Raw genomic sequence first — 12,037 nt, 5'->3', positions numbered from 1 at the left:
GTTGTTAAGGGAATTAAGGGAAGTCAGGATGTGGGCGATGTTGGGCATGAAGTGACGGTAGTAGTTTACCATCCCCAAAAACTCCTGAAGGTGACGGATGGTTGTTGGGGTTGTGAAGGTTTTCACGACGTCCACCTTGGTCGATGTGGGCTTCACGCCCGCTGCGTATATTTGATGTCCGAGCAAGTCCACCTTCATGGCACCGAATGTGCACTTGTCGAAGCGCACAATGCAAATCATTCTCCTGAAGGCATTTCAGCATGGCACGGACGTTTCTCCAGTGTTCCTCTTTCGTCCTGAGAAGATTAAGATGTCGTCCACATAGCAGAGGCAAAACGGCAAGTCCCGCAGGATGCTATCCATCAGTCGTTGAAACTCGGCCCCTGCGTTGTGTAGGCCGAAGGTGTAGGAGGTGTAGGAACCAAACGGCGTTATGATGGCGATCTTAGGTCCTCTGGGAACACAGGAACCTGAAAGTATGATTTAAGAAGGTCCATTTTAGTAAAAATTTTTGCCCCATGAAGGGTGCTGGTGAGGTCTTGCATATTCGGCAGAGGGTAGTGGTCTAGCGTTGTGATGAGGTTAAGGCACTGGTAGTCACCGCAGGGCCTCCATGTCCAGTCCGGTTTCTTTACCATGTGGAGCGGAGACACCCAAGGGCTGGACGCCTTCTTGCATATGCCCATCCGTTCCGTTTCTTTGAAAGCACGTTTGGCATCTCTCAGCTTCTGCGGCGGGAGGCGGCGGAACTTAGCATGCGTGGGAGGTCCCATTGTGTTTATGTGCTTGGAGGGGGATCCTGGCGATTGTCGAAGTTCCGGCTTGAAAATGTCGGGGAACTTCTGAAGAGGGGCGGCGTAGGGCTGCGCTACGACGGCGGAGATTGGTGTGATACTGGGACCAGCTCGTAGTGGGCGGGTTCGGCATGTCCCGGTGAGTAGGCCATGGTGAGCCAGGAAGTCAGCGCCGAGGAGGGGGTGTCTGACGTCAGCGATGGCGAAGGGCCAAGAGTAAAGTCGGCCTATGATTGAGGTTTTAAGCACCCTAGTCCCATAACACCGTATAGGAGATCCGTTGGCGATGAGTGAGGAGGCATCACTTCTAGGCGCCTGGTTTAGGTCGGCCTGTTAGGGAGGGAATATTGATTGCATACAGCTGGTATCAACCATAAGCCTACGGTTGGATACGACGTCGAGGATGTAGAAACCGATCTTGCCGTGATCTGCTACTGCGGCTACGGTTGATGTCGGCGGTGTCTGGTGTCGAAATTTCTTCGGGAACTTGCAGGGGGGCCTGCACTTCATTGCGTTACCCCCAAACTGCTGGTGGAACATGCACACTAAGAGTCAAATGTGTGCTCATATGCTTGTTCAACGTTGCTGTCATATAGGAGGGTGTAGTATTTGCTGTTAATTTTCTGAATTGTGTAATTGAAACTGAGCATATATACATTTGGATTTATACAGCACCCCATCTGTGTTCCAAAGGTGTGATGAAGGCCGTTCCTTTTTTGCTCTGCAGGTCTAAATAGGACAGAAATACTGAACAACACTGATACTACCAATAGTTTTAGGTGAATATTTAAATGGAATTTTGTATCTTCAAGAAGAGATGAACTGAATGTGATCTCATTTATAAAAGGTACATTGTTAAAAATTATTATTATTATTATTATTATTATTATTATTATTATTATTATTATTACTAGCTAAGCAAGATGTATAAGCCCAAGAGCTCCAACAAGGAAAAATAGCTTAGTGAGGAAACGAACTAAAATATTAATAAACCATATGAGAATTAACGAATAGTGAATATAAAATTTTTCAAGTTCAGTAACAACGTTAGAATAAATCTATCATATACAAGCCTTTAAAGAGACTTGTGTCACCTGTTCATCATAAGAACATTCGTTGCAAGTTTGAACTTCTGAACTTCCACCAATTCAACTACCCGATTATAAAGATCAGGCCACAATCTGGTCGCAGGTGGGATAAAAACTTCTACAATATTGTGAATTAAACCTTATGATGGAGAAGGCATAACTGTTAGAATTAACTACATACCTAGTACTACGTACAGGATGATACAGACTAGGAAGATCTGACTGCAAACATCTTGTGCAACATCATTAAGGAACTTACTGAACGATAGTGCCAGAGATTAATATGTAGATCAGGATTAAGAATTTCAATAGACTGCAAGTTCTTGTCCAACAAATTAAAGTGATATTCCGCAGCTGAAGACCAGACAATACTCTAAACAAGGCAGAATGAAAGGATTAAAAATGTCTTTGCAATAGATTGATCCCCCAAAATCTTTAAAAACTTTCCCAATAATCAATTTTTTTATGCAACTGAAGCAGAGCAGACTGAATTTGTCTCTCAATAGTAAATTTTCAATTAAGAATCACACCTGAAATTTTAAATGAGACATAGATAGTAGGTTGGCTAGGGCACCAGCCACCCGTTGAGATACTACCGCTAGAGAGTTTGACTAGCCAGATAGCACTGCATTGGATCCTTCTCTCTGGTTACGGTTCATTTTACCTTTGCCTACACGTACTGTACACTGAATAGTCTAGCCTATTCTTTACAGATTCTCCTCTGTCCTTATACACCTAACAACACTGAGATTACCAAACAATTCTTCACCTAAGGGGTTATCTACTGCACTGTGATTGTTCAGGGGCTACTTTCCTCTTGGTAAGGGTAGAAGAGACTCTTTAGCTATGGTAAGCAGGTCATCTAGGAGAAGGACACTCCAAAATCAAACTATTGTTCTCTAGTCTTGGGTCGTGCCATAGCCTCTGTCTTCCACTGTCTTGGGTTAGAGTTCTCATGCTTGAGGGTATGCTCTGGAACACTAATCTGTTTTATTTCTCTTCCTCTTGTTTTGTATATAGTTTACATAGGAAATATTTATTTTAATGTTGATACTGTTCTTGAAATATCTTATTTTTCCTTGTTTTCTTTCCTCACTGGGCTATTTTCCTTGTTGGAGCCCCTGGGCTTATTGCATCCTGCTTTCCCATCTAAGGTTGGAGCTTGGCAAGTAATAATAATAATAATAATAATAATAATAATAATAATAATAATAATAATAATATAGATTCAAAGAAACATGACCGATGCAGAGATCTGAATGTTGAGGAGCCACTGTCCTCGACCTACTTACAATTATACTATGAATTTTGTTAGGACTCAACTTCATGCCCCATGATTAGCATAATACACTAGACCTCTTTTAAGGGATTTAGCCACCCCAGATCTATATTCAGGAGATGGAATTGACGTAAAGAGAGTAACATCATCTACACTTGCAACGAGTTTGTTTCATAGGCCAAATCACATCCTGTGTATATAGCATGAAAAGTAATGGACCAAAAACACTACCTTAAGGAACATCAGAAATCACATTCCTATACTCATTCTGGTAGCCTACCTATCAACAACCACTCTATGTGATCTACTACTTGAAAATTCAATAATGATACTAAGAGAAAAGATCCACCTACTCCTAAGGGCCTCATGATTAACATGGTCAAGGGTAGCACTAAAATCAAGGCTAATCATACGAACCTCCTGACCACAATCAAGGGATTTCTGTATTGCATTGGAGATTGTGAGAAGAGCATCACTTGATCCAAGGTCTTTGCCAAGCCAAATTGCAAGCTGGGGAACAGATGATTACCTTTAGTGTATTTATTTAGACATTTTGCCTAAAGACGTTGAAAAAATCTAGATAATAAGAAATTTATAAAAATTGGCTGGTAATCAGCATATATCGATGAAATGATTTCTGAATAAATATGAGTATTTTTTCATCATAAATTATCTTAGCTTAATTCATGGGCTGCGTGAGAGTCATACTTGGTCACGGGGTTGTGTATATTTATGTATGTGCATTTCACATGAACTACGCAGCTAAAAATCATGATTTTTGGTGTGTATGGTAACGACAAGATTTAATATAATAACTGGCAACATACGACTTGAGTGGTCATCATCTATCAAAGACCTGATTTAGTCAGCAAAGGAAGCAAACACGGCCGAATTCAGCACCACGTCGTCTGCAGTCTAACCTGCAGACGATCGGCTGAGAGTGACATTTTTGCAGCGTAGACTTGATAATAATCTATTCATTCTAATATTAGAGGGTGGAACACACTGATTTGGAAAGACAGAGAAACACCACAGCACTAGACAGTAATGGCTGAATATCTTATGTTCTTAACCTAGATTCCATATCTTACTCCTTATTCCATATCTTTTATCCCTACACAATGACACAAGTATTCTTTGACGTGAATTGAAATGTTTAGAGTAAGTACCCAATTTATGTACATTACATTCGTTAAGCATTTATAGAGATTATACCTGGATGTTGTTATTGTAATGGAAAACTATTAACCCCACGCAATGTACTTCTGGAGTATTTTATATGTCTACCTTATGTCATATAACCAATTATTTTACCTATAAACAGACTATGTACTCGCATTTAACCACGCCATTGCAGCCAACTTGTTTCCCATCTTTCACGAAATCTTCCAACGTATCTAACCCCATGTTCTCACAAATCTGGATAGTGGTTACCTCCCTTAATTCTTTCTTTGCTTCCCTTCTTGGTGCTTTTCGCTTGAACATCCACTGGTCCTTGGTTTCTACTTTATTTTCATATAGTCCTTCACAAAGTGTCCTTGCTTGTGACATACAAAGAATATACCTTCACTTTTACCAGACTGATTTTTTTGGATGTCTTTTATTCCATGGATTTCTGGTTAAGGTTAGTAGATTTATTCATTGGTTCCAATTGTACTTATCCCACGAGCTTCCAAGAAACACTCTGCAAGATTTACCAACTCACCAATGTCTTTAAGTACATGTTCCCTTAGGAATAGTGAATTCTCAGTCAGAAAAAAATGATATTAAATCGTTCTCTTATGAGCAAGCGTGCTATGTAACTAAATTCCGTTTTTCTATCTTTTTTTTTTTACTTTTTGCCTTTAGCCACAATATCCTTCTCATTTCGTTAGTATCTTAATAAAACAGATAACAAAACATTATTGCTAAAGAACTTGAAATATAAAATTTGAAGCTTATAATTTTTGTCAAGGAATAGTGCACTCAGATATATGGAATATATAGGTCACTAGTTACAAACAGATTGCACTATCAAAGAAAAATAATGCAATATATAGATGTTGATTTATTATTCTCGAAAAACCAACAAACACATGTTGACAAAAGTAATGCTTTTTTAGAATAGGTGCCATCATTAACAAATCAACGACAAGAAAATACTTACTTTTGCTTCAGGATCCCACAAAAGAGAAGAAATATCGATGCCATCTAGAATAAGGTGAGATGTGTCAATTCCTGCAATTTTCGTGATGGTTGGAAGTACGTCAAAAGTTGAAGCCAAGGCACTTGTCTTTCCTTTAATAAAAGATTCTTAATCCTCCATAGTTAAAAGATAATTGGGTAATAAGAGAGCTTTTGTTAAAATGCCACAGAAGTTAAACAGTAAAAAACGTAAAAACATTTAAAAGATTAGAAAAAGATTAAGTAAAATCTATTTAGGCAGCTAATCTAACATTATTTGAAAATAAAAAAGTTTTTTTCAGTCAACAAGAATTTTGTGTTATCTTTGAAACGATCAAACATATTGTAGTCCAGGATATCAGTCATGGTTTACAAGAATCATCATTCCTTAAGGAACCTGCGAGAGCAGCTAAGCACTGACTTACCTGGTTTGACATAATCCGGCCAGTGAACGAATGTTGGCACTCGAACGCCTCCCTCCCAGGTAGTGCCTTTGCCGCACCGTAACATACCGGCACACCCACCTCTTTCATGGCGTGTTAAACTTGGTCTTAGGATGAAAGATTATAATATTTTCTATTCAGGACAAAATTATTTAAGAAATATGAATTTATTTTTTTTTATGCTCAGAACTAGATAGTTTCGTAAAACATATTTCTATGATAGGCATTTTATAAAGTTTTATTGATTTTACTTACATAAAAGAAATTATTTGTAGTTTTTCACACAAACGTTTATGACTTAAGGAGTACCGTAAGACTAGATACATTACTCTTTGCACTTGTTGGAGAATAGGTAATGTTACTCCATTGGTTAAATGTTTTTGTGGTACCTCTAGCCTTACTGATTACTGCCCATTTCCATAACTCCCATATAATCTAAGGTTTTTGAAAGTCTTTCGACTAAACGTCTATTAAGCTATGCTAAAGGTAATACACTTTTCCCTAGTTTCCAATTTCACTTTCTCAAAGGCCTTGGAACATGTGATGCCCTTCATGCAATCTCCAATGCTGTACAGAAATCTCTTGATCGTGGTCAGGAGGTTGGTATGACTGGCCTTGATTTTAGGGTTTTGTCTTTAAACTTAAAGAGATGGGAAGAGGTGGGGATATTCTTAAAATCATTATTGAATCTTTAAGTATTAAATTGTAGAAAATGGTTGTTGATGGACACCATAGTGACCAGAGAAAGGTAATATCTGGTGTTCCTCAAGGTAGCCTAGTGTTCTGGACCCGTTACTTCTCTTGCTATATACGCATATAAGGTTTGGCCTATAAAACAAGCTTGTTACATGAGCAGATTGTGCTATTCTCTTTGCAAAAATTTCATCTCTAATAGATCTAGGGATACAAAACCCCTTAATAGAGATCTAGCTAAAAGTAGTGCATTGTACAAATTATAGGGCATGAAGTTGAACCAAACAAAACTCAAAGTATGATTATAAGTAGGTTTGAGGACAGTGGCTCTTCAACGTCCAGAACTTTAAATTGATAATGTCTCTTTAACTATTTAGGTAACAACTTAATCAAAATTCTATGTGTGATTCTTGGTTACAAATCTACTTTTGAGAAACACATTCGTTCAGTTTCTTCTTTAATTACTCTAAAATTGTATATCAAGAAAGTCTTAAGTTTTCAGCGATTAGTCTTTCCTTTGGATTTTATTTTTTAATTAATTCTTGTTTCGGATATTGTCCGTCTATTTGCTCTTCAGCTGCTTACAATCATCTTAATTTGATGGATAGAAACTTAATGCCTCTTAAATTTCTTATTCTTTATCTGGATATTAATATCTGGCACCGTCGTTCAGTTAGGTCTTTGTGCATATTGCATAAGTTTTTTTTTCAGAATTCTGACCATACTTTGCATTCAATTTTCCCCAAACTGTACCTTCCTGTACGTAGTAATAGGTATTTTGTTAATTATAATAGTCTTCCATTCTCTATCATAAGACTCACTTATCATTGCACAGTATACTGGAAGTTTATTTCTAGTTGTGATGAGACTGTGGAATGTTCTTCCCTGACTGTAGTCTACCATCATGTACGCAATATTAAGTATGCAGTTAATTATAATAATCTTTCTTTCTCTATCATAAGGCTCAACACTACACAGTATTCTGGAAGTTTTATTCCAGCTGTGACCAGATTGTGGACTAATCTTAATCAGGCAGTTGAAACTTTCTGTGAATGCTTTTCTGTTTAGCAGGAAGACATAAGTCTCGTTTTATAGTTACATATGTCTGATCTATTTTAAGGTTGTTACTGATCTTAAAATATTTTATACTTTTTCTATTATTTATATATTGTTTATGCCCTTATTTTTTATTCTCACTGGCCTACTTTCCCTTTTGTGTTTCCAACTAGGCTTGTAGCTGGACTAATAATAATAATAATAATAATAATAATAATAATAATAATAATAATAATAATAATAATAATAATAATAATAATAATAATCATCATCATTATTATCATTATTATTATTATTATCATTATTATTATTATTATTATAATAATAATAATGATAATAATAATAATAACAAAAATGAAAATAATAAGATATTACGTTATCACGAATTATCATGAGGTTTGTTTAAATGTAAATCATCTGCTTTCGTTAGAGTTTAATTTCAAAGACGCGAAATTATATATTTTATGTGATCTTGACCTGAAATACCAATAAATAATTAATCTAAAAGGAAATGGTTTATCTATAATTGAAAATAAAGGGCAAATTTCATTTTCAGCCAGAACTGTTTTTTGTTTAGAACATTAAACATTAAACAACGGTATTGAATTAACTTCAATTAACTGATAACTTATTCTTCTCTAAAAACATTATTCTTAAGTTATATTATGCGTTTTTCAATTATTTCTTCAAGGTTAATCGTCATAACTAAGATCCCACAAAATTACACAATTCTTCCCATTCAGATCGTCTCTAAATACTTCTGTCACAAAAATATATCATACGTTGTTTGTGTGATGTCTCAAATATCAAATGGAAAGGATCCTAGATACTTAGTTACCATTAGAGTGAAAGGAGAATTTGAGACCTAACTATCCAGGCCGGAAACGGTATCATCGGTATGTGATGAAAAACCTGATATTTTCATCTAGAATCACATCAATCAAAAAAAAAAAAAAAAAAAAAAAAATGCCTTTCTCAACCGTATATTAGAAATAAAACACACCATTAACTGCATCTCACCCGTTGTCAGAACTAAACCATATTAAAGTTGAAGAAAGATGACCCAAATTATTAAGATGAGTCACTATTTCTTCCACAGCCCAGTCGAGTTCTAGAAGGGCATCGCCAATACTTCCTCGGAGACTTTTATTGTAAAATTTCTTTGAAGCAAACTGAGGATGATGAACCTGAAGGACAATTAAGGTAAGAAAGTATTTTTCTCAATTTTTGCACTATTATGAAATATGACTGAATGATCAGGACAGGAATAACAAATATTATTTTATATTTGGGGAAACTGGAAATTTATTGTCTTTAGATTCTATTGTACACCATTGATATCATAAAAAAATACATCAGTTAAATACACGTTGTATGCCTACCTGATGGAAAGGAAGATAGAGGAAAAAGGGATTTTTCCGGGCAGTTGCATTATCGATGAAAGACAGGGCTTGGTCTACGTATTTATAGGTTAGTGTTGTGAGGTCAGCTGGCTGTTCAATTATTTCCGTGTCCCTGCAAATATATTTAATCATATATATATATATATATATATATATATATATATATATATATATATATATATATATATATATATATATATTTGGGATCAGCCATGTCGTCCTGATGGAAGGTTCCTTTACGCAGTTTTGTAAGGGATATTTGGCTACAGTGATACTCCCAGAGATATGACCATAGGTCTCCAGAATTCTAACTCCTGGTGCAAGTGTCCTTAAAATAACTCTTAAGGATATGGCATAATATCAGGGGACATATTTCTTGATACGACACATGGCAATCTTCACCCCGAATAGAGTTTTCACTTTGAGGGGAAGAATGGTGAAATTGAAGGGGAGCTGCAATCAAGGTTACCCGGTGGATATCCTCCCAGTACTACTACGACGTAACTATTCCTTTTGTAGTAGCGAATTAAGCACGGTGTATCTCCCAACTGCTCTCGGTTTTGTTACTATTTCAAGGATTATTACCATGCAATCTTCAGCATCTTCATCCTCTGGAAAGTATTTAATCTTTCCTGTGTATAATTTTTGGCTCCCTTCTCACAGTTAAATTAGCATAATTTAGATGTGTTTATTTAAGCAGAGCCATGACTGGAGGCGGCCATTTTGGACCGCTGTCGTACGCCATAAAATGCTTTATTTAGTTAGTGGTACGACGTCCCCGGTATTTAGCTATAATGAATTCTAGCTATTTATGCAAATTATACTAATGAAGATAAGTTTACACATGTAATATTTCCTTTTCTGTTAAAACGTTTCGATAGTATAGTCTAGGGCCTCGGTGATATAGCGTAGCCAAGATCCCGACTCGAATTAGGCTAGCCTAACGTGTTTTAGTATACTTTAGTAACGTTATCCCTGTTTATCATCTTGTATCGTTTTATTAATTCAGTTGGAGATAGTACATCTAGAATTACTATCCTAAATCGATACTCATCTCTTTTAGAGATTTAAGGATAAACCCTTCCTTCCCTCTGAGTGCTGCCATTAGGTGGCAACCCTATCTTTGGTCTTGCCATAGAGTAGTATACTCCAGCTTGACCGAGGTAGGGTTTTTGTCTATCCTCTTTGCTGGTGAGTATCCTGGCTTTGAAATACGACAGTAACTCAGAGTATTCAGTCTTGTTGTCGGCAACTTTACCTATGGGGGATTAGTCATCCCCTGCCGGTTTCACAGTTGCCGACATACGAAGCCCGGCTTCCCTAGTCCACAACCAAAAGTGGTAGTACATTGCTGCCACCTTCTCCCTTGTGGTCTAGAAGACATGTATCATATCCGGCAATGTCTTAGGCTGAGGAATCGTTATTCTTCTGCTGCCCAAGACGGCGCTGGCATAGGACACTATGTTTCCTTGTTTTGCTGCCAACAGTAGGAGGCATACTTGCCGCCTTCTTTCTATGCAAAATATAAGACCCTTTCCCTTCCCCTTCTGTCCTTTAGTGACGGCCTAGCCGTCACAACTTCTGTGACCGGTATTCTACAATCTCCCCGCTTGTCGATGGGAGACCCTATACAACTTTGAGTATTCTTCAGTCCTCTCTTGGACTGCCATCCACAAACCCTGGAACCGGCAGTTGTGGCTGGATGGAAGCTATAATTTATACATTCTTTCCCCTTCCATTTGAATCCTCATTTTGGAAAGAAGGCAGTAGAGACAGTAGTCCCTACAACCCTAATTATTTTACTAAACTATAATAATACGGTAGCCCTTCTCTCCATGCTTTCTTTCTCTCTGTCGGCTAGTTCCGTCAGGTACTAGCCTAGCCGGTAGTATGCCGGCAGAACTACAGTATAAGACTATACAGTAGCCAGTATTCCTGCAGTATAGCAGATACAGCAATTAGAAAAGTACAGTATATAGTATACAGTAGTATGATTTCCAACATATTCTGTGTATCCTTTCAAAGTCCATTGTTGAGACCGCTAAATAATGTTGAAGTGAAGTATTCCTTCAATATCCTGATGTATCCTAGATCATCAGAACATAAATATCTTTACCCTACAGTATTAATATTGCACTTGTGGGGGAGTTAGTGCTAGTATACACTGACTCCAGCTCTATGTTATAGAGCTATTCCACCCTATATTTTCCTAAAAAGGAAATCTAAAATATTAATATTTAGGGAGGTCACAGCAATTGCCTGGACAGGAAACACAGATATGTGTCTTTCCTATTTCTTTTCTAGCTTACTATCCTAAGCTAAAATTATAATAGTAAGATCTATTATTAATGCATGTGATTGATTTATCAGTGTGATGAATTACCCCATACTCATTTAAATCTTTCTTTCCTTACAGGAGGAGCTCAAGGTGAAGTGTGCAGTCATGTACTGCAACCACAAAAGTAAGAACTTTTGTGGCCACAACATGTGCAGGTTTCATGCACCTGCTCCATCACAACTGAAACCCTGAGATACTGGGACCCGAAGGGTTGCAACGCGCGGGGTGGCCTTGATGACCGAGGGTTTCGGCGATCCCAAGACAACAGAGTCGAGGGATGCTGTGAGGGAAATGCTTTGGAAGTGGGTAAGAGGGTTCCAGAAGAATTCTCCGGTACCTTACCTACCAAGCGACACCATTAGAAGCCTGCTGTTCCCTAAGGCAACATCTGATGCGGTCATGCCTCAGGTACGGCCCAAGCCTCCCTGCATACAACTGGCGATAGAGGCCGACATCAATAGGGCTCTAGAAGGCATGGACATCCATCAGGAAAGGATGTCAGAGGTGTCCTCGGACACCGAAAAGGATCTCCTTCAAGAAGACCCTGAAAAAGAGGTGGCCCAGCCCCCCGAGAAGGATGAAGAATCCGGTTCAACAGAGAGGGAAGACCCTCTACTGTCTGTGACGGCATTTCAACCTGCGCCGTCAACCTCTTCGGCCCCAACCCCTCAACCAGACCCGCTGTTACCCACGGGCCAAGCGTTCATGGCCCAGATCCAGCAGATGATGGATACTCTCCGCAAGGAACAGATAGAGATGGGGAAGGAAGTCAGGGAAGCA

At 38.0% G+C, this 12,037-nt stretch overlaps 1 protein-coding gene across 1 annotated transcript in view; it reads right to left on the bottom strand.

The window, feature by feature from the left end:
* LOC137645279 (arylsulfatase A-like) overlaps nt 1-9,051 on the bottom strand; it is a 67,216-nt gene extending 58,165 nt beyond the window's left edge. Inside the window, exons 1-4 of the mRNA XM_068378097.1 lie at nt 8,899-9,051; nt 8,537-8,703; nt 5,750-5,874; nt 5,308-5,438 (exon numbers count right to left, since the gene is read on the bottom strand). Of these exons, the coding sequence (XP_068234198.1) occupies nt 5,308-5,438; nt 5,750-5,874; nt 8,537-8,703; nt 8,899-9,051 (576 nt within the window). The remainder of the gene's footprint in view (nt 1-5,307; nt 5,439-5,749; nt 5,875-8,536; nt 8,704-8,898) is intronic.
* Nucleotides 9,052-12,037: the final 2,986 nt, after the last annotated feature.

Source organism: Palaemon carinicauda, chromosome 8 (genome assembly GCF_036898095.1).
Source record: "Palaemon carinicauda isolate YSFRI2023 chromosome 8, ASM3689809v2, whole genome shotgun sequence".
NCBI lineage: Eukaryota > Metazoa > Arthropoda > Malacostraca > Decapoda > Palaemonidae > Palaemon > Palaemon carinicauda.
This window is presented reverse-complemented; position numbering and strand designations above follow the sequence as displayed.